The 22490-nt window shown below is 41.6% G+C and overlaps 1 protein-coding gene across 1 annotated transcript; it reads right to left on the bottom strand.

The window, feature by feature from the left end:
- Positions 1–884: 884 nt before the first annotated feature.
- Positions 885–21645, bottom strand: EIF2D (eukaryotic translation initiation factor 2D). The gene is made up of 15 exons (XM_081297274.1): positions 21450–21645; positions 20393–20583; positions 18888–18971; positions 18312–18402; positions 14363–14470; positions 11909–12153; positions 11337–11454; positions 9481–9526; positions 9000–9103; positions 8729–8878; positions 8266–8355; positions 6757–6852; positions 5553–5673; positions 2949–3123; positions 885–1066 (listed from the first exon to the last, which is right to left on the bottom strand). The coding sequence occupies exons 1-15, from the start codon at positions 21503–21505 to the stop codon at positions 996–998; spliced, it is 1746 nt and encodes a 581-aa protein (XP_081153400.1). The 5' UTR covers positions 21506–21645; the 3' UTR covers positions 885–995.
- Between the last annotated feature and the right edge of the window lie 845 nt (positions 21646–22490).

The raw sequence follows: 22490 nt of genomic DNA, 5'->3' as shown, positions 1-22490 counted from the left end.
AATCTCAGTTTTTTAAAAAAGTGAGATGGGAAAGAAAAAAGGAAGTATATTGAAGTGTAATTGTTTCTTGATGGTAAAATCAAGAACTATTTAAGGAGTTTAGTGCCACTCTTGTTCCTATAGTATGAGGAGAGCTATGGTCACAGAAATGACTTCTACTAACTAAGGGGAGAGCAATGGTTCTGGATATTTTCTGGCATCCAGTGATCCCTTTAGAATTGGACAAAAGCATGGTTCCTTTCTTAGGAAAATGTCATACGAATCTTGTTCAGCATTTCACGGAGTTCGTGGACTTTCTGAAGACCTCTTCTGTGAACCCCAGGCTAAGAAGGCAGGGATAAAGAAGGCATTTGTGGGCTAAGACTCTTCACTGTAGCAAAGTTCTCACCTCGAAGTTACATTATAAATCTAGTTGTTAGTGGCAGTGTGCTAAAGTTGGGGGAAAATCACCGTCATACAGAAACCCATATTGTTATGTCTTTCTATCCTAAATCTGATGCAATTTAGAGTCAATTCTTTCCTCTGTTGCCTTGATTGATGGCCAAAGACAGGTTCTACTTTCTGAATGACTAACTTTTAGAGATGTGAAGGGACTGTGTGGGGATTAGGAGGTTAACTAGGTAGTAGGAGCAGATAAACAAGAGGCCATGAACTATTTGGGAGAGGGGCTTGAGAAACAGAAAGTCCTCACCTGCCTGTACTTTGAATGGGGTATTCTAAATTGAAAGCAGGAGCCAACTGAACATCAAAACCACCTGAATGGAACAAAAGCACCACACAGCAGCTTCTTCTGTTGATTTCAAGTGCTTCTGACTTTAAAAGTTAGTACATTTTTCATTAAGTGGAGGAAACAAGAAGGGAGTCAGATTTAAATCAGGATTTAAATTTTTGGTAAAGAATTATATTTTTTATTCACAAAATCTGAAAATGCTCATATAAATTACCAGCTCAGGGCTTGGATTTCCACTGGATCCACTGCATGAAACAATAGTGTGTCACTTCTTCTTGCCAGGTTTGGGGGCCTTTTCTAGGCCTTGGATGTGTTTTCGAGGGAGATGATATTCTTCTACAATCCAAAAAGCAGAAACTGCTCAGTGGAGCAGGAACTCACTCTCCCGCTCCCCACCAGCCCTACCATGATTTCTCCTTTGTCTCACAATGTCACTCCTTGGCCTAGTCCATAGCCCACACCAATCTCCCAGCCCTCTTTGCCCCAGTATTCTTGCTATCAAGACTCTGCTCTAATGATTCCCAACTCGGGATATGTTTGTCTACATCCGGCTGAAGCTCATCTTCCTGGGGCTGCCTTTTGAGATGGACCATTTACCCCACACCTCAAAGCCCAAGTTCATTCTTCAATAATTTTCATATGGCCATCTGCCTTCCAGGTTCACTGGAAAATAGTACTTCTAGTTTTCTTATGGAAGAGAATGTATGTGACTGTGTTCAACTGTGTGCCTGTCTATTTTCCCCTGTGTTTCTACTCAGCACCTCTCACATGGGTCTCTTCACATGAAGGGGCTCAAACCTGCAAGTCAGTTCTTGGTACTTCCTAAGATCATAAAATAAATTTGCTTATTGAGCATTTACTATGTGCCAAGCCCCGAAGATGTGACAAGCATGAAAAATACAAGGTCTCTGCCTCAAGGAACATAGTCTAACAGACAGCTCAGACATTAGAAAGTATTAGCCAAGCTATAGACACCAGCCAGAAATATAAACACAATTGGGAAGTGCTACCCTAACCATTTTAAAAATGCTCATTTAAGGAAAAGGACAGGGCCCCTGAGGTGGGCCAATGAGGGCAGGCAGATTCAGGCTGTGGAAGGGCATGTGAGCCAAGGGGAAGTCCAGGTGAGTACAGGAAAAGTGTGATATGCTTTCTGTATTTGGGGAACAACGAAGGATTGGCAAGACTAAGGCTGAAACAGTGTGGGAGCCATGAAAAGCCTGGGGGAAAGCTTGCGGTCAGGCTAGGACAGACTAGGTAACAAGTTCAGGAGTTAACTCTGAAGGCACTGAAGAGGCATACAGAGTTTTTTAGAGGGGAGTGATGTGAGCATATTTGTTTTAGAAAGCTGACCCGGGCAGTGCTACGGAGAATGGTTTGAATTGAGACAAGCAGGAGGCTGGCCGGGTGACCCAGTGGGGTAGAAAGAACTTGGGTTCTGGAGAATGAACACATTCTAAGCCCAGGTGCAGCACTTAAGATGTCAGGTGAACTCAGGACAAGTTAGTGGACCTCTCTGGGCCTCAGTTTCCTCATTTGCAATACAAATAACAGTCCTTCGGCAGCATTATGATTAAGGAGCTGCCTGCCAAAAGTCCAGCAAAGTGCCGAGCATGGTTTGGGTGCTCAATAAATGTTTTATAGAAAAGGGAGGCTCAGGGAGAAAATAAGTGTATATGGTTGAAAAAGTGTTGAATTGGGAAGGGACAAAGATCTGGTTCAAACATTGGTTTCACCCCTTGTCAGCTGCTAAAATGACATATACACATGTGTATGTAGGTATGCTTCTCAATTTATGATGGGGTTATGTTCCCCCAGAAAAACATTGTGAATGGAAAATTTGGTTAAATCAAAAATGCATGTATTACACCTAACCCACAAACACCATAGGTCAGCAGCACCATCCACTGGAGTACCTGCTGCTTGCCTCTGTGATCACATGGCTGATTAGGAGCCTTTCAAGAGAGTATTGAGGGGATATAGCGATCCCAGGAAAAGCTCAAAATTCAAATCCTGAAGCACAGTTTCTACTGAATGTGTATCACTTTGGCACATTGTGAAGTTGCACAACTGGTAAGACAAGGACCTGTGTGTGTGTGTGTGTGTGTGTGTGTGTGTACATATATACAGGTATCAAGATAACTACACCAAGGTGAGTTGGCAGGAAGATCTTTGCCAAACTAGCCCAGTGCCAATGCTCTTTGGAGGAGATGCTCACCAAGCAACAGCCAGCCAAGGTGGTGCACCTGGTTTCCCTGGATCTGCACCTGCAGGCTGTCCTTGGAGCCGGGGGCAGGAGTGACGGTGGTGCTGGCCTGGCATCGTTGCTGGAGGATGGCAGCCACTGAGTATGGGTCCAGACCATAGGGTTCCAAGTTCCGGACCACAGTCACCTGAGGGGGGGTGGACAGTGAGGACAGTAGACTGATGGTGGTGCTGACTGCACATCCTCCCCTCCATAGGGCTTTCCAGAGCCTCAATAGCCTCCTCACCCTCAGTATTCTCTGAGGGTTCACCATCCTTATCACCATGGTACTTTTCTTATTTTGTGCTTCTAAAATGATTCTCTCTACTCCAATCAATTATTATTTTTATTTTTATTTATTTTTTTGGTACTGGGGGTTGAACCCATAGGCCTTTAACCACTGAGCCACATCCCCAGCCCTTTTTAATATTTATATTTTAGTTTTTAGAGACAGGGTCTCACTAAGTTGCTGAGGCTGGCTTCCAACTCACAATCCTCCTGCCTCAGCCTCCTGAGCTGCTGGGATTACAGGTGTACACCACCAAGGTCTGTTCCATCTAATTATTGTGTTATATATTTAGGGGGATAGATACTCTCTATTCACATATAACATATGATGTATACTTCTTTACCATGGAGAATTTAAAACATAAATAAAAGTAGAACAGTATACTGAACCTCATCTGTACCCAATATCAGTTTCAACAATTAGCAACTCATAGTCAACCTCGATTCATGCACATCCCCATTCATTCCCAACTTCTCCAGTACTTTAAAGTAAATCCTTCCAGCAAATCCTTATTTCACCTATGAATATTTCAGTATTAACTTACAAAAGATAGGGATCTTTTTAACATAAAAATGAGGGGACTAGGGATGTGGCTAAGTGGTAGGACACTTGCCTGGCATGTGCGAGTCCCTGATTTTAATCCCTAGTACTGCCAAAAAAAAAGATAACTTAAAAAAGAAACAATAATCACATGTATAAATAAATTAACAATAATTCTTCTAGATAGCAACAGTTGCACTTTTCTATTTTTATCAACTTCACAAATAAGAATGTAACATTCATGTAATAAAGAAATATATTAATCCTTTTTTGAAGTTATTAATTTTTATTTTGGTACCAGGGAAATTATTTTGGTACCTTACCACTAAGCTATATCACCAGTTCTTTTTTATTTTTTGAGACAGTTCTTGCTAAATTGCTGAGGATCTCACTAAATTGCCAAGGTTGGCTTCGAACTTGTGATCCTCCTGCCTCAGTCTCCCAAGTCTCTGTAATTATAGGCATGTGCCACCATGCTCAGCTAGCCTTTAAAAAAAAAAAAAATCACAATTCTGGCCAGGTGTGGTGGCTCATGACTATGAGCACAGTAACTCAAGAGACTGAGGCAGCAGGATTGCAAGTTTGAGGTCAGCCTCAGCAACTTAGTGAGACCCTATCTCAAAATAAAATAAAAGGGCTAGGTGTAGCTTAGTGGTAAATCACCCCTGGGTTCAATCCCTAGTATCACCACTGCCCCCCCAAAGTAAACAAATAAAATACACATGAGGTAGCCAAGTCCCTCCCTGATGCATGAGTCCCCAACTATACCTTCTCCCAACAAGTGATCACCTAATCTTTGCTTAGACACCTCCATAAAATAACTACTACTTCATGAAGCATCAATTTCAATTTTGGACAATTCTAATTGGCATTTTAATAGAAAATTAGTGTTTAATACATTCACATACAACATAAATTGTTTAGTATAATGTATGGCACATAAATAATAAATAGTGACTTTCTAATTATTATTAAAGCTATTATGACTAGTTGTCATTTATTGACTGCTTATTTGCCAAGTACTATTCTAAGTGCTTCACTCATGTATATCTTTCATTGGATCCTCATAAAGTAGGTATTATACAAGGTAGGTATTATCTCCATTTTTTACATAAGAAAATTCAGACAAAAGGAAATAAAGTAACTTGCTTGAGGTCAAAAAGTGAGGCAAAGGCTGTATATGTACTCAGGTCTAATTCCAAAGCACATGCTTGTAACCATATGCTTCTGAAAAGTTCTCTTTTGAACTTAAGTTCAAAACAGATATCGGGATTCCTACCCAATAATCCTATGTCTGTCTTCTCAAGGCATACAGAATAAGAGCACCACTTTTGCAAAGGACAGCTTTTCACATATTTGAGGATAGATACTGTTTTTTCACCACAACTCTGTGTGGTCAAGCTAAATATATTCAGTTCCTTAGCAATTTTTTATTTTATTTTATTTTTTCATTGAGCAAGGCCCAAGAAATAATAGAACATGTTGTTAAGGAGTGAAAGCCTATACTGTAATACCAAGAAAAAAAAATTTAAATAAAATCTTGTTTTCTTTTGGAAACAGGTTCTAAGCAAGTTTCCTAGCACAAAATCCTAGTGGGCAATAAGGAAACAGGGTCAGCTCAATCTATTATACAGCGTTTGGCCCAGGTTTCAAGTCAGTCTAAGAACTTCTAATCATACTAGAGAGACTAGAACTCAGCAGGGACATTAAATCCTCCTCCTCAAACTTTATGTCTTTTTAAAAATTACCTTTTTATTAGAAGCCCTCTGTGCAAGGGTGATTTCAATTGGACAGATTTTCCCTTTCTTCACAATGGGCTCTTGTCCAGGAAAGGTCACTTGATAGGCAGGCTGTAATTTTTCCAAACACCTGAAATGAGAATTATGAGTCATAAACTGATTGAGCCAACAGAACCCATCTCATACTGCACTACCAGCAGGCGAGTGGGTGTAAGCAGATCTTGTAGGTAGTGATTTGCAACTTGGCTGTGTGTCGGAATCATTCAAATCATCTAGGGAGCTGCACTAATATAGTCAGTATTTCTGATCAGTCATGTATATCTTTTAACACTCCCCCAGTGAGCAAAGTTGAGACCCAGGGAGCATCAATGACTTTAGATCCTGCAAACTGTCCATGGGCCTGGCCTTCTGAGACTCTGCGAGTCTCAAGAACATACCTCACCCAGCTTTGCCTCTGAGTACGGCTTCACATTTTTAACAAGTTTTAATAATGCGTTTTTTATAGAACACCTTTATCACAAGGAATTTCTACCACTTACCTAATCAAATTTTCTCCTGGTGTCATACAAATCAGAATTGACACACTTTTCTATAAAGAGCTACACAAAAAATATTTTAGGTTTTATAGGCCATCTGGTCTATACCAACTACTCAATTCAGCCATTATAGCAAAGCATTTTGCAGACAACACATAAATGGGTACAACTGTTTTCCAATAAAACTTTATTTACTGAAACAAGTAGCAGGCAGGTTTGGCCTACAAGCTGTAGTTTGCTGACTCCTGATATAAATTATTTTTAGTTATGGTTCTATGGAAAAGAACTATTAAGAATCTTCCTGGGCTGGGGTTGTAGCTCAGTTATAGAGTGTTTGCCTAGCATGTGTGAGGCACTGGGTTCGATCCTCAGCACCACATAAAAATAAATAAATAAAATAAAGGTATTGTGTCCAACTACAACTAAAAAAATATTTTTTAAAAAATAATTATGTTCCTTTTCTTTCTTCCTCTTAAATTTTTGTATGTCTTGTCAGCTCCAATTGTCCCAATGCACCTCCACATTAGAATTGCTCAAGCCTGTGTATATGTACACTGACATGATTTGAATTACAGAAAGAAAGACATAGACTATGAGAATGATGATGTTGAAATTCAACGTATTAGATATTAAGTGGAAAGGAGAAAAAAGTTGGAGAGGGGCAGCCAATCTGTTACCTGGTCAGGAGACTGTCCCATGGAAGCTTCACGACTGTGTGCTGTTCATCTTTCTCTAAGATGCAATCACAAAGGATGGGATCCAGTTTCACCAGACTATAGAGAAAGAAGAAACAATACAGAAATCTAAGACTCAAGCCTTCTGATCCAAGAGCTGACTCAAAATTTCTCTCGTGTCTCCTTTATTGTCATTTAGGATGAGTCTGAGTTGTAGAAAGAGTTTATCAGGCAGGATGCTCTATTGGTGGAAATGCAAGTTCACTTTCCTAGGAAGAAGAACAGGTCGAGAAAGGGAATGTGGGATAAGATAAATCTGAAGACCGGGATTCTGAGTTCAGTTCTGCTACTAACCAACCATGGGACCACAGCTTTCTAGGTTTAATTTCACAGTAAGCTGGCAAGGAAGGAAGACAGAAAGCAGAGAAGTAAATACTAACTACCCCAGTCTGATCATTACACCCTGTACACATGTATTGAATTATCACACACTACTCCATAAATTTGTACAATTAAAATAATAACCTAGCGCTCAGGGTATAGCTCAGTGGTAGAACACTTGGCTAGTGTGAGTGAGGTCCTGGATTCTACCCCAGCACCACAATCAATCAATCAATCAATCAATAAATAAAAGTAAGTAAACAAAGTTAAATATTTTAAAAAGAGAGCATTAAATCAGGCTGGGGAGTCTCAACTTTCTAAGCATGACAGGGTCTTTTTAAGTAAAAAACAAAAAAATTAATGGAACTCTCTCCATCTGGTAGCATACTCTCTATGTCCACTTATTATGAAAAAATATTTAAAAAAAGAAAACAATACCAAAAAGCTACAGTGATTTCAGATAAAATTTGTTTGATGGGCTGGGAATGTGGCTCAGGAGGTAGCGCGCTCGCCTGGCATGCGTGCGGCCCGGGTTCGATCCTCAGCACCACATACCAACAAAGATGTTGTGTCCGCCGAGAACTAAAAAATAAAATATTAAAAATTCTCTCTCTCTCTCTCTCTCTCCTCTCTCACTCTCTCTTTATTAAAAAAAAAAAATTTTGTTTGAATTGTGGCTTCTTTGTTTTCTATTTCAAAAATTCTATGGCTACAGAATGACTAGTCCTTTATAAGGCTCTTTTTTTAAAAATTATTTTTGGTGTATAACTATACATAATAGTAGGACTAGCTGTTATGTATTTGTACATGCACTTAACATAGGTTAACAGTTTTTTAAAGTGAATTCTATTCTTCACAACAGCCATGTGCACTTAAAGATCAGAGGTGGATGTACACGAGGAGGTACTGTTTACTCAGTCTGTAGTCAATGTTGACAATACTCACAGATCTGAGCACTCTAGCTAACAAATCTAGATGCCCACAGTCTGTGGTTTGGAAACACTGGTCTCCCTTGTTTGTAAGATGCTGAGATTTTCTATGCCCCAGCCCAGACACCCTCCCCAAGTGTATCTATGTCTGCTGAAGATGACAACCTATAAAAGAAAGATATCATTTTCCTCCTCCACTCACTTTTTGTTGTGTGTATCTACCAGCTCATTTTTCTTGGCGTAGTCAATGATGATCGTTCGGACCTCATTGCCCTCAAGAATGCTCCCCTTCCTAGGAAAGGAGAAATGACCAGGGTTAATGTGAGCTGTGCCAGGAGACAAACTGCAAATACCCAGACTCACTCCCTGCTCAGCAGGACACTTTCCTTGATTGGTTTTGACTTCTATTTTCTTCCCTTTTCCTGACCAAGGCAAGTACAACTCTGTGAAGGAAAACTACAGAAGAAAACAGACTTGTTCTCTCATTCATCTTAGTGCAAAGAAACATCCTTGTGGAAGAAGGCTTGAAGCTGGATTTGGGAGGATAGGAGACAGGGGCAGAGCAGGTTTTGCCAATCACAGAAGAACACTACTCAGGTTGAGAGAGAGGAAGTGTAGGCCAGAACACCACACAGGCAGAGCAGTGCTGCTCTCCAAAAACTCACTTGTGGCCAGACTCCTGGAAGAGCAGGGTCATGCTGGCTGGGACACAGTAGAGGGGTTTTATGTCTGGAGGGTGATAGGGCTGTTCCCTGCTACCCTCCTGGACAGTCTGGGAGGTCGGGGAGGGTTCGGGTATGATGAAAGATGTGATCCTAAAACCCAGCAGAAGGAAAGAAAAAACACATTTTATACTAGTATCTTGGCAATCCCCAGTCCGTGGCCCAGGTGCCCCAGGGCCCGCTGCACTACAGTGGCCAGGCCCCCTGCACTCACCTTGGGTGCTTCCAGTCCACAGCCACAACGCTCTCCACCCCTTTGCTCAGCTCCTTCACCTGTATAATCTGCTCCTGCTGCATGTGCTGCAGGAACTTAGAGAGCTAGGGGAGACAGGGCCAGTGGGAGGGGACTTCATCAACTCCACAAACATACCGAGCATCTTGGAAGTGCCTGACCAACCTAGGTGGGAACTGGAGGCTACAAGACAGTCCTTGCCCTTATTTAACTATGTATAGGGAGGCCTTTGCCATGCAGATCAGGGACAAGAAATTGCAAGAAACTAACAGGGGTATTCTGTCACAAATCTAATTAGATATAAAGGGGTCAAAGAGGGGAGAGGGTGCCCCCCAATCTGGCTCAGCCCAGGAATGTGTTTATTCTCCCTTAAATAAAAAACTTAATTCTAGCCTGAGCCCTAGTGTCCATCATATGTCCCTCCATAACTCTATGTGGGTATGCAGAGAAGGCACCTACTTACCTTTTTGTAGCTTGACTTCTTTATGTCCAGCTGTCGTCCTTCAGGGCTGATGGCAGATGGAAAAGGCAAGTTAAGCCAACAGAGCAGTAATGGCGGGACCTGCCTGACATGAACACAAAGGCCTTTTCCCTCAGCCTTCTTCCCCAACACTCAGAGACAAGCCACTGTTCTAGAACTCTGCCTGATGGCAGCATTGGAGAGGAATGCCCAATAGCACTTTCCATAAAGATGCAGTGTTTCTGTGCTGTCTAGTGTAGTAGCTATCTATGTGGCTATTAAGCACCTGAAATGTGCCTACTGTGACCAAGGACCTGAATTTTAAATTTTATTGTCTTTCAATTAATTTAAACTTAATTGGTCACATGTGGCTAGTGGCTATTGAATTGGATGTAGCTTCAGATTCCTCGCAACCCTTCCATGGCCTCAAATGTTCTACTTCAAAGTGAACCTTTCCAACAGCAAGGTCACACTGCAGACTGCCAGATCTTGAGCAGCGTTCAACAAAGTTGAACAGGGTACACCCTGGAACCCAGTCCAGTAACATCTATCACTTACCCATTACCTATGGATGGTCAGAGTAGTGTAAATAGCGAAGAAAGAAGGTACAAGAGACTGACGTAAAATATTGAATCCCTGGTTCTTTTACAGAAAAGATTCCTGTTATAGAGTAATTTGTTTGGGTGTAAAGAGTCCTAATGAAAGCTATAAATTTTTCCTCCCCTCTGAACTTAAACCTCTCCCAAAATGTCATATTCAACAGTAGCAGGGAGCCCTTCTAGAAGGTTCTCCAGTTTAACATCTCTCTTAAAGGATACTTAAGACTCCTTTCTCTGTTACTTATAACCCAGTAAAGTCAGGACAAATTACCAAGAATCTCTTCACATACTCTAGATGTCATACTTGCACACGAAGCCTTTAAAGCAGCCCACATGTTCATGGGAAAGAGACCAGATTAGAAACCACTTTTTTAAAACACAGCAAGAGTTGGGCACATGTCTGGAATCCTACTATCTTGAGAGGCTGAGGCAGAAGGATTCCAAATTCAAGGCCATTCTGGGCAATTTACTGAAACCTTATCTCAAAATAAAATAAAAAGGGCTGGGGATATGGTTCACCGGTTGAGCATTTGCCTAGCATGTACAAGCCTTGGGTTTAATTTCCGGTTCTGGAAAAAACAAAGCAAGATGCTCAGAAAGAAGTTCAACCTTAGGATGAAAATGAATAAGCAAATTTCCTGAAATAACAGTATCTAATGAGTCTGTTATATAGCAGGCTGTGTAATTGTTACAGCAATTCAATGAGTACTAGAAATTAGGGCTCAGAGAAACCCAGTAACTAATTGAAATCTGCCTTGGTCAAATACCCTGAGGAGCTAGCAAGAGTGTTCACATAGCTGTCTTCTAAATCAAGCTTCTGTTCATGTGTAACATTGCCTTTCCTGATGGCCTATTATGGGTAAGGTGGGGTCCTCACACCTATTCTTCCTCTTAATGCAACCTGATATGGTCCACTTACTTTTCTAGAAGAAGTCTCCTGACAAAGAGGCTGCCTGGAGACTCTTCCTGTGCCTGAACATATTGACTAATACATGAGAAACAGCCCAGAACCACCACAGCAGAGGCAGCATTCAGAGATCTTAGAAATTTCAACCTTCCATTTCCTCAACATCCTTCACTGGCTAAATTTAAGTTTTTAAAACCCAGAACCAAATCTGCTTACCAGATCCACCTTCTACTCCATTCTACCCACAGCATGTCATTCCACTAGTTCCTCATTAGCCCTGCTCTGCTCTGCCCTACTGCCAAGGAACAAGAGACCCAGACCCTGGCCCCAGCCCACATCAGTGCCTTCCATACCAGCAAGAAAACATGTGGCTGCCCAGCAAAGTGCTGGTGAGTAATGGAAGGTCAGCCTTTCTGACTCTGCATTTCAAAGCATGCAAGAAGCACTGCTGCAACAGTTCGTCCATTTGCTCTGCAAGGAAAAGACAAGAAACACATCCTTTATAGAACACCTGGTACAGTACAAGAAACCTCCCTGGCCCGGCTCCATCCCCACCCAACCCTTGGCTCTTGAGTAGGACACACACCCAGGTACCAAAGTTCTCCGACTCTTGAGCACTGAACCTGTAAAGAAGGCTGACCCCCAGAGAAGGAGTTAAGCCACAAAGTCTCATAAAGCCAGGGGCATTCACTCAGAGAAATCAGACCCAGAAGAAACCCTAGAGGGCTCTCTAGCTGCAAACAGTCCAAGAGCTAGGGCAGACTGGCACACGGGGAGACATGACTTCTGTGGAATGAACTCCCAGAAAGATCACAAGATTACTGCACCACCTTCACCAAAAATAACTCTGCTGTGCTCTCCCAGAACATCAGTGCCACTCTAGTCAGCAAGAGAGGGGATGGGCCTTCTACCACCAGAGCCACACCTTGAAGAGGTCTGCTGTCTGTGGAGTCTTGGCTCAGGACCCCGGCACTGGTGTCTTCTGAGGCTTCTGAGAGGGACTTCTCCTCACATGCCTGATGAACCTCCCCATTTTCTTCCTCCTTCCCCTCCAGAGTCAGGCATCTCAGATCTTCCTGAAAGGTAGAGTCCACCTTCTCTTCACTAAGATCTGCAGGATCCAATACCAGTGGAGCAATTGAAGGTGGAGAGGACTTGTCTCCAGATCGCCTAGAAAAATTTTATATCAGAAAACAGCAAGCAGCAGCCACAGCATTCCTGGTCAGGGAGGAGTTAGCTAGGAGCTCAGGCTAGCAAGAGCCAACGGCAAGAGCATCCTGGAGAGAGCAAAGGGCCTGGGCTCTTATCTCAATTCTTTCCATTCAATTATGGACCCAGAAAAATTCCAGGCCTTGGTTTCTGCATCTCTGAAATGAGGAGAATAATTCTTGCCTCCTCTTTAGCCCAAGGGAATAACCATATTATTAATAGAGCTCCTAAGACAGAGAAAGATTAAAGAAAGAGCTACTTAAGATAAACCCATAAAATTACTTCTTTTATATGAGCAAAAAATAATAAACCATTTGAATTAAGTAACAAGATTAAGATTGCAAATGTATCTATAGCCCCGGTTTGGTGAACCCCAAACCCAGGGTTCAGTCTATGTAACAAAGTACAAATACCCAGACTACTCAAGGGATACAGAATCAGTGGCTTCTGTGTTAAATCAAATGCAATCTAACTTGCAAAGTCAAGATTACTATGGTTTATTCCCAAACCTCAGGAAGACAAGAAAAATAATTGATGCCACATAGCACAGTGTACAGGGAAGTAAAAGGCTTTATCTTGGCCAAGATTATGTCAATCAAACCAAGTTTTAACTGATAGTTACAGCAAGGCTTATTAGCTTTTTTTTTTTTTTTAAACTGGGGATTGAACTCAGGGGTACTTGACCACTGAGTCACATTCCCAGCCCTATTTTGTATTTTATTCAAAGACAAGGTCTCCCTGAGTTGCTTAGAACCTCGATTTTGCTAAGGCTGGCTTTGAACTCATGATCCTCCTGCCTCAGCCTCCCAAGCCACTGGGATTATAGGCATGTACCACTGCACCCAGTTAGCATTTTTAATAGGGACACCAAATTGTACATTTAAGCTATTCTGATTGGGTAAATTAAAAAAATTTTTTTTTAAATAATTTTTTTAGTTGTCAATAGACCTTTATTTTATATATTTATTTGTGGCACTGAGAATCAAACTCAGTGCCTCACACATGCTAGGCAAGTGCTCTACCACTGAGCTATAAACCGAGGCCTAAAAACAAAGTGTTTTTAAGTTGGGGTGGAAGGTAGAGGCAGTTGCTGATAAAACAACTTAAGATATGACCTTGATTGCTATGGCCCAGACTGAGAATTAGAAAACAAATTTTTTCTAGGCGTGGTGGTGCATACCTACAATCCCAGTGACCTGGGAGACTGAGACAAGAGGATCAGGATCTTAATTCAAAGCCAGCCTCAGCAACTTAGTGACACCCTAAGCAATGCAGTAGGACCCTTTCTTAAAATAAACAATAAAACAGGGATAGGGTTGTAGCTCAGTGGTAGAGTGCCCCTGGGTTCAATCCCCAGTACACAAAAAGTCCCCCCAAAGCAATAGAACAACAATGAAAAAAGGTTCTAAGAGAACCCTCAAATATATGTTTAAATTTTTTTAAAAATTTTGCTAAAAGAGGCTAATGAGGTTGTAACCTCCAACAAAGTAGGGCTGAGCCAACACTTATAAAGTGAACAACCAAGACTGGACTAGAAAATGTAAGAAGAAATCTATACCAACAGGCCACAACACTTGGCTTAAAGACCGGTTTAATACTACTTTTGAGAAAAACACTATTTACTGTTTTCATTAAATAAGAAAACAAAATAAACAAAAGAAAAAAATTAAAAACAGGAAATGAACTAGCAGATGGCTCTGGAAAGCAACTGTTAGTCAGAATATTTTACTTCCATAATGAGAGATGAAGATCTTAGAATGGGATTGAATAATATAAGAGTAATCAGTCATCATCCTGGTGTCTAGAGTCTACCCTGCTTTTACTTGGATTCCAAAGTACTCATCTCAGAGTTAGATGCTAAGATGTCATCGCCAGACTGACTAGAACTAAAAAAAAAGGAATCACCCCTACTAAAGGACAGAATGGCCAACCCAGAGATCCTCTTCCAGGTCTAGGAGTCTAAAATTCACCCAGAAAATAAAATTCATTCCAATCTTTTGTCTGAACAGGCAAAAAAAGTTTTTCTCCCTCATTTGGCAAGGAAATGATGATCTGGGGTCAGCAATTTGCCTAAGGACCTGGCTAGAAACAATACTTCGCTATTTCTTAATCCCAGGTTCTGTCTCCACCTACCCCAGCTCCCTGTAAGCAGAAAAAATGCTGTACCCACCACAAGTGATCCTGGTAAGTGTGGAGCACAGAAAAGCCCCTTCCCTTCAGACCTGAAGTCAGCATCTCAGCAGTGGACATGGCAGCTACTCCGATTGCTATAGGGGCTCTAGGAAGAACAAGGCCAGAGACAAGGGTCAGGGAAAGTCTTCCAGGAGGGCACATATTCAGACTGTCTTTCCTCCTACGTGGTCACTAGTATCACAAAATTTTGAGTCACTGAGTCCACTCTCAATTTTCTTCAAATTATCTATAAATATTACTTTCAAATACTCTAGATCAAACATTGACCTTCTAAGTACTTCTCTCCTGACATGATCACTGGCTCTGTTTTATACCTATTATCAATTAAACCCAGGCATGCCTTAGAAGGGTAATGGGAGTTTCCTTCCTTTAATTTCAAAAATATAAATGATCTCCTCTACCTTAAAGAAATTATAGCCATCATCCTATAAGGAAGTTCTCTGGAGGAGAAATCTATACTAATAGGACACAAAGAGTTGGCTAAAAGACCAGCTACACACACTGGCTGAAATAAGCTGCCAGAGATAAGGCTGAGAGATGCCACAGGAAGGAGTTGATCAGTGGAGCTCATGAGAGAAGTTCCTTCTGAGTTGGCTCTTTACCACAGGGCTTGCCCTATGTAACTGAACATCTGAGAACGGTGTATTGCCAGGATACCCAAAGCCACATTTCCAGTAGCAGCAAAAACTCCCAAAACCCAAGTGAGAAATGTCTGTCAGCCTGGTGTTACTCAATGTTGATCACACATTGCCTGTGAAAGAGGGTGATCAGGTGGGTAATAGTTGGGGAATTCATAAGGCGGGCAAGGGAGCCTGGATTCAAGGGCAGAGATCCCAACAGCTGAACTTAAATTTTATTTTACTAAATGTGGTGGCTTCACTTACTGTGCCTACAGGACCATATCTACCACAGAAACTTTGAGCCTGGCTTCTTTCCCAGTTCTTAAAAGAGGGGTCTTTTGATTCTACCCCACCAAGGTTAATGGCTCAATAACTCCAATCCTAAATGTGACTATATTTTTAACAAACCCAGTGTGCTCTGATCAATACCCTGATCCATCCCCAAGCTCCAGTCCCATATATACCCTAAAAGCTAAACTGAACAGGCCAAATATCCATTTATATAGTTGAATATAATCTTGCAGGAGAAAACTAATGACACATGATTGTTTTCACCTGTATTTCTGTTACAGGTAAATAAAAAAAGGTTTCTAGGTGCTTGGTTTAAAAAACGTTCAAGTAAAATGACTAGCTGAAATAAAGATCTTACATACTCAATCCTCTCATGTATACAACCTCTCCTTCTCTCAAAGAAGCAATGATTATCTAGGTATGGTGGCACATGCCTGTATTCCCAGTGACTTGGAAGGCTGAGGCAGGAGAATCACAAATTTGAAGCCAGCCTCAGCAACTTAGATAGATCCTGACTCAAAATAAAAAAGAGCTGGGGATGTAGCTTAATGGTAGAATGCTCCTGGGTTCAATTCCCAGTATCACAAGACAATCAAGCAATGATTAAAATAATGAGATGTCATTTTTCATTTATTAGGACAACAAAATAAAAATGACCCATCAAATCTAGTGTTGGTGAGAGTATAGAAATAGACTCCATATGTGCTATAGGTAGATGTTATGGTTTGGGTGTGAGGTGTCCCCAAAAGGTGCACATGTGAGACAATGCAAGAAGGTTCATAGGAGAAATGATTGGGTAGTGAGAGTCTTAACCCAATCAGTGAATTAATTCCTTGATGGAGATTAACTAAGTGGTAACTGAAGGTGGGTAGAGTGTGGCTGGAAGAGGTGGTCACTAGGGGTATGCCTTTGGGGTATATATTCGGTGAGAGGAGCTTAGTCTCTCTCTGCTTTCTGATTATCATGTGAGCTGCTTCCCCCTGCCACACTTTTCTGCCATGATATTCAGCCTCACCTTGGGCCCTGAGGAATGGAGTCTGCTGTCTATAGACCTAAGAGCTCGGAAACCATAAGCCCCCAAATAAACTTTTCCTCCTCTACAGTTGTTCTGGTCAGATCTTTTAGTCATAGCAACAAAAAGGCTGGCAAAAAGAGTAGGAATGAAAACTGTTACTGTTTTTAAAGGGAAGCAGAACAGATCTTTAGCTTAACAGTTCTACTTTTCAGTATCTGTTCTAGAAAAATATTGACACTGGAGTCCCTAGAGGCATCAAGAAGATATTGTTTGTAAGAGAGACAAATTAGAGGCAACCTCAATGTCCACCAACATAGGAGGTGTCCACCACATAGCAGGTAAAAAGATTTTACAGAAATCTTTTTATACTGAAATGGAAAATGTCCACACTATATAAGTGAAAAACAAAACATAAACATCATTATTTTATATTTCTCAATACATGTATTCCAAATCATGTTTTGTTTTATTTGAAGTGCTTAAACCCAGGGCCTCTGCCAGGGGTGGTGGTGCACACTTGTAATCTCAACAGCTCTGGAGGCTGAGGCAGGAGGGTAAAAAGTTTGAGATCAGCCTCAGCAACTTAGTGAGACTCTGTCTCAAAATAAAAAAATAAAAAGGGTGGAGATGTGGGGGTGTAGCTCAATATCCTTGGTACCAAATAATAAAACAAAGCCCAGGGCCTCATATATATGCAAGGCAAGCACTCTACCACTGAGCTACACCCTCGATATATATATGAATTGAAAAGAGCACATCAAAATGACAATGGCTACTTCAGCTGGGTGTGGTGGTACATGCCTGTAATCCCAGTGGCTTGGGAGACTGAGGCAGGAGAATTGTGAGCCAGCTTCAGCAAAAGTGAGGTGCTAAGCAACTCAATAAGATCTTGTCTCTAATAAAGTACAAAATAGGGCTGGGGATGTGACTCAGTGGTCAAGTTCAATCCCCAGTACCTCCCCTCCAAAAAAAAAAAATGATAATGGCTACTTCTAGAAGAAAAGAATTTGAGATGAGGGGGTCTTTTAATTTTTCAGAATTGCTCATACTTCTTAACTTATTTTTAAAAAGAAGCAGAAAGGTGATGGTTGACTCATCTACAAATGTATTACCTACAGATGTACTAAAAATTACTCCATTATAAATTAAAATAGTAGGGCTGGGGTTGTAGCTCAGTGTTACAGTGCTCACCTAGCATGCATGAGGCACTGGGTTCAATCCTCAGCACCACATAAAAATAAAATAAATATATTATGTCCCCCTAAAACCAAAAAATTAACTTTAAAGAATGAAATGTGGGCTGGGGATGTGGCTCAAGCGGTAGCACGCTCGCCTGGCGTGCGTGCGGCCCGGGTTCGATCCTCAGCACCACATACCAACAAAGATGTTGTGTCCGCCGAGAACTAAAATAAATAAGTAAATAAATACTCTCTCTCTCTCTCTCTCTCTCTCTCTCTCTCTCTCCCCCTTTCCTCTCTCTTTAAAAAAAAAAAAAAAAAGAATGAAATGTCACAAACTGAAGGAGCCTAGAAGACATGGTAACTAAACGCAATGCGCTACTTTAGGATGGATCCTTGAATGGAAAAAAGATACTAGTGGAAAAATATGTTAAAGTCTCTAGTTAACAGTATTGTCCCAATATTAATTCCTTAGTTGTGGTAACTACACTATTATGTAAGATGTTGCCATCAGTGGAAGCTGGATAAAGAGTATATCAGAACATTGTACTATCTTTGCATTCTTCTAAAAATCTAAAATTATTTTTTAAATAAAATGTTTTTTAAAGGCAGCAGTGACACCAGAGGCAAATACCCTAAGCCCAAATATACAGACACTCCACAGACTTATTGCCATGGTCCCGGTGGCTCACTATATGCTTCTTGCAGAAAGACCTGTTTTCTTTCAGCCTTTCGTCTGTATGTTTTGGAAGTTGTCATTTCCCTTCATCTCCCTTTTACCTATGTTTCCCCCATGAAAGAAATAGCTGCATGGTACAGTACCTGTTTCCCACCAAGGCAATGGCACAGAGGTCGCCCTTCTGTACCTGAGGCAGACCAGCAGGGGGCACCACTAATCCTGGCAGCATCAAATCTGCAGCAAGCAAAAACATCACAGCTTACTTTCTGCCTCCATCTCAATCCATATTTTACTTCATCATTTATTTATGAAATTGACAAAGAAACACTTATTAATTATCAGCTATGTTATTTATAATGAAAAATTTAAACAGCAACTTGAGTATCAGCCCTCACTTTAGGGGGGCCAATTGTCACATAGAAGCACCAGGTTGAGTGTCCTAGGCCATGATCTATCTTGTGCTAATTCCCTAAATACAGTTTATTGACTTAAGTACAGTATATGGCAGTTCATGGTATACCTTAACATCACTTATATAAGGCTACAACAAAGTTGGACAGGCCCAGAGAACTTGTGGAACCAATCCACCAAGGGGTAAAAAACAGGGGAAAAATTCTATTTTTCAACTATATGAACATAAGAAATGCGTAACTATTTAGTTAATTGACCTTTACTAAGCAGTTTCAGGCAATAGCCAAAATTTAGGAAAATCCTCTTACCTGCTCCCCCAACCAGTTTTTCAAGTACCAGAGGCCATGTTGTAAAGGTTGGTAGAAGATCAGGATAGGACCACAGTGTGTACACTGTTCAAAAAAAGATCCAGAAGACACTATCAAAAGGTCAATTTGACAGGGAACTTGCATATTCACATTAATTAGAATACAGAAGGAAACTGAACTCTAGAGAAAGAGGTTCTAAGGGGGTGCCAAGAGCTTTCATTCTTGAGGAAAACAGAGACCTAAGGAACTGAGTGTCACCTGAGACCTGAAGGCACCCAGGTGCCTTCTGGATTGCGGCTGTAGAAAATGGTCCCAGTGAATTAAAACGGAGGCAGAGAACCAATGAGGCTGTCACTTATGACCTAAGAAGTAAGTGACCTAATAACAGAGTCAGTCTATAAGAAATTTTGAAATTTTTCATGTTTATTATTTTTATTCCATTTCTATAGTGATTAGTAGAGAAGCAGTGGTAGGGGTAGTGGTGGCCTACAGACTACACTGTTGAAGCCAATCTTACTGGAAGAAAAACCCCAAGCAACAAAGTAGATATCAGCAGCTATGGAAAAAAGGAGAGTGAATCCCTGAGACTGGTGACAAAGAGTGACAGCAAAGAATCCTAGACAAGGGCTGGGGTTGTGGCTCAGTGGCAGAGCACTTGCCTTGCACATGTGAGGCACTGAGTTCAATCTTCAGCACTACACAAAAATAAATAAACAAAATAAAGGTATTGTGTCCATGTATAACTAAAAAAATATTTTAAAAAAGAATCCTAGACAAACAGTCAGAGCCTAAAAGAGAATCCCTGTAAGATATCCCAACTGAAGCACATCAAAAGCTAGCTGGATATGTAGCTTAATTAATCCAGCTTCTTTCCTACCACAGTATTTTTCTTCAGTATCTTAAGAAAGTGTTGTTAAAGCTAAGAATGGTGCTACATGCCTATAATCCCAGCAACTTGAGACGTGAGGCAGGAGAACTGCAAATTCCAGGCCAATCTCAGCAACCTGATGAAGCCCTAAACAACTTAGCAAAACCCTGTCTCAAAATAAAAAGGGCGGGGCATGTGGCCCATAGGTAAAGTGCCCCTGGGTTCAATCCCCAGTACTGGGAATGAAGGTAGGAAGAATGGAAGGAAGAAAAATCCTGTTACAGATATCTTAAAGAATACTGCTTACATGCCCTGAAATTCCATCCTTTGCAAGAACACAGCTCTATCTCTTGTTAATCCACTGCGAACTCCTCTGCATCGCTCCTTTATTTCAGAATTTCCCTCTGTAACCCCTCCACTTTCTTTATTAGTTCTTCCCCCACACCTGCCACTCCTTTTTATAGCAGTTTCTGATCTTACAAGATCCAATTATAGGTACAGTGGGTCTTGAAAGATCTTTAGGAATGGTATTGAGAGATTCTGTGCTTGTTTGATTTATGGGAGCCAGGCTAATGAAACAACAGAGGGAAGCATGGGTTAGGCAAGGACTATAGTAATGGCCATGCTGTTGCCATACCTGTTGGATATAGATTTTTCTCCAGTTCAAATAGGATGGGGTTACTGCCACTCATATAAACAGTCACTGCATCCCCTTTGTGAGCATACAGCTTCACAATGTTGAGCTCCTCCTTTCCAGGTATTAACACAGAAACCTGATCAGTTCCGAGGGTGGGGAAGGCAGATGTCACATCAGCCCGAAGTTTTCTCCTGCAGAAAAGCACACCAGTACCATAAATGCTACCTTATGGACTTTAATAAATATGGAGAATTCAGAAGACTCACTATAAAATCATACAGGCCAAGGGAAAACTGCCTAGTTTATTAGGCATACTCTTCCAAAATCCTCTTCTCTCTCTCATCTAGTGTCTCATTTATTTTCACATATTCCTGGGCACATCTTTCCATTTTAAAGATAAGAAAACAGAGGCCCAGTGAACAACTAAAGTCATTTGACTTAGGAAACCCAGCCCTGCCCTCCTGATTCCATGCCTGCACCTTCAGACCCAGTCCCTTCTCGTGTTTGATAAATCTGTTAGCTCATAATTAAATAGTTATACCATGGTACCAAGAATGATACCTATAGAACACTGGTTCCAAAATTCCTGATACAATAACTACTTGTGACACTGTCTGAATAGACATGATTCTTACCACATGTGCCTTATCCCCTCCCACCTCACCCTCCAGCTGTCTCTCCCACGGAAGTAATCCTCACACACCTCTCGGATAGTTTCAGTTCTCGGACCCCCATCTTTCCCAAGGAGCTCTAAACTCTGTGGAGGGCAAGGGCCTTGAATTCCTTCATTTTTCACCCGCGATAACACCTTACAGTCTGCAGTCGGTAACGCTGAGTTATATTTTCTTTTAATCTCAATAAAATATGCAAAAGAAAGCCTGGGAGATAAATCAGGCTTCTTTTCATTCTCATCTTCAAAACGTAACTAACCTTTCCCTTTGTCTCCTCGGCCTCTGCCCCTGCCCCAGGTCATCTGACCGAGCCCAGGGAGGGCTTTAAGCCGATGGGGCCAGAGATGTCTGAGGCCTCGTGGGCAGAAACCCTTTAGCTCCCTCACCTGTCCGACCCCTTGATGGCCGTGTTGGACTTGACCCGAAAGGCCTTGGCGAACATGTCTGCTGGGGTAGCCGGGGGAAGACAAGAAGAACACAGAAACCAGAGAGTGTCAGGAAAGTGAGACCATGAAGCCTCCCCGGGCTGAGGCCCTGGGGGCAGCCATGCTGGGGGCCCCGCCGCGAAAAGTGCCCGGCTGGAAATCCAGGTCGCGCAACTTTGCGGCCGTAGTCACTGCGGAGGCTGGCGGCCGCCCCTAGTGGCGAGGCCAGGAACTGAAGCAGGGCCAGGGAGGGGCCAGGGAACATCAAAGCCCAGGTCGCTCTGAGCCTGCAGGTCTCTAGGGACCCTACTGCACCAATAGAGCTTTTAGTTCAATCCTTCCAACCCATTAGCGTTAGATTCTGCGTTGAAGAGAAACTCTGCAAGCTCTCATTCCAAATTGGCTCAATTCTGCATAATTAAATGAATTAAGTTTGCAGTCCTTTTGAATGCTTCTCTTCAAGTATTTTATTTAATAATGTAAAAATTGTATTGTAAACTAGAGGCCTCACCTAGGATATTCTTCTCCCTGATTTTTTTTTCGTACTAGGGATTAACCCCAGGATGGCTTTCTCTTTACCTCTGAACTACAACTCCAGTCCTTTTTATTTTTTATTTTGAGACAGGGCCTCCCTAATTTGCTGAGAATGGCCTTGAACTTGTGCTTCTCCTGCCTCAACCTCTGGAGTACCTGGGATTACAGGCATGGGCCACCGTGCCTATCTTCCGATTTTTATTTTTATTTTTTGTAGTGCTGAGGGTCAAACCCAGGGTCTTGTGCATGTTAGGCAAGCACTCTACCAATGAGCTAAACTTCTAACCTTCCTCCATAATTTTTAATTTACATAGGTGATAATGATAGTAACACAGAATCCACTCTTGCTTTAGGTTTGCCCCAGGTAGTCAAGCAGCCTGGGCAGAAAGATTAGGTTTCCCTAGAGTAACAACTATGTACCCTGGAGGCAAGAATTTAAACACCTGGGGTCCCTACCCCTACCACGTT

The sequence above is a fragment of the Spermophilus citellus genome, assembly GCF_964194105.1.
Source record: "Spermophilus citellus genome assembly, chromosome: 6".
Classification (NCBI taxonomy): Eukaryota; Metazoa; Chordata; class Mammalia; order Rodentia; family Sciuridae; genus Spermophilus; species Spermophilus citellus.
Note: the sequence above shows the minus strand (reverse complement) of the source record. Positions and strands in the feature narration are given on the sequence as shown.

Coding starts and splice junctions, on each gene's coding strand:
- EIF2D (XM_081297274.1), bottom strand. CDS start 21,505: ATGTTCGCCAAGGCCTTTCGGGTCAAGTCCAACACGGCCATCAAGGGG. Junction 8,879..8,999: donor GTGGACTGGAAGCACCCAAG/GTGAGTGCAGGG, acceptor GCTGGGTTTTAG/GATCACATCTTTCATCATAC. Junction 1,067..2,948: donor CCTTGGCTGGCTGTTGCTTG/GTGAGCATCTCC, acceptor TTTGGATTGTAG/AAGAATATCATCTCCCTCGA.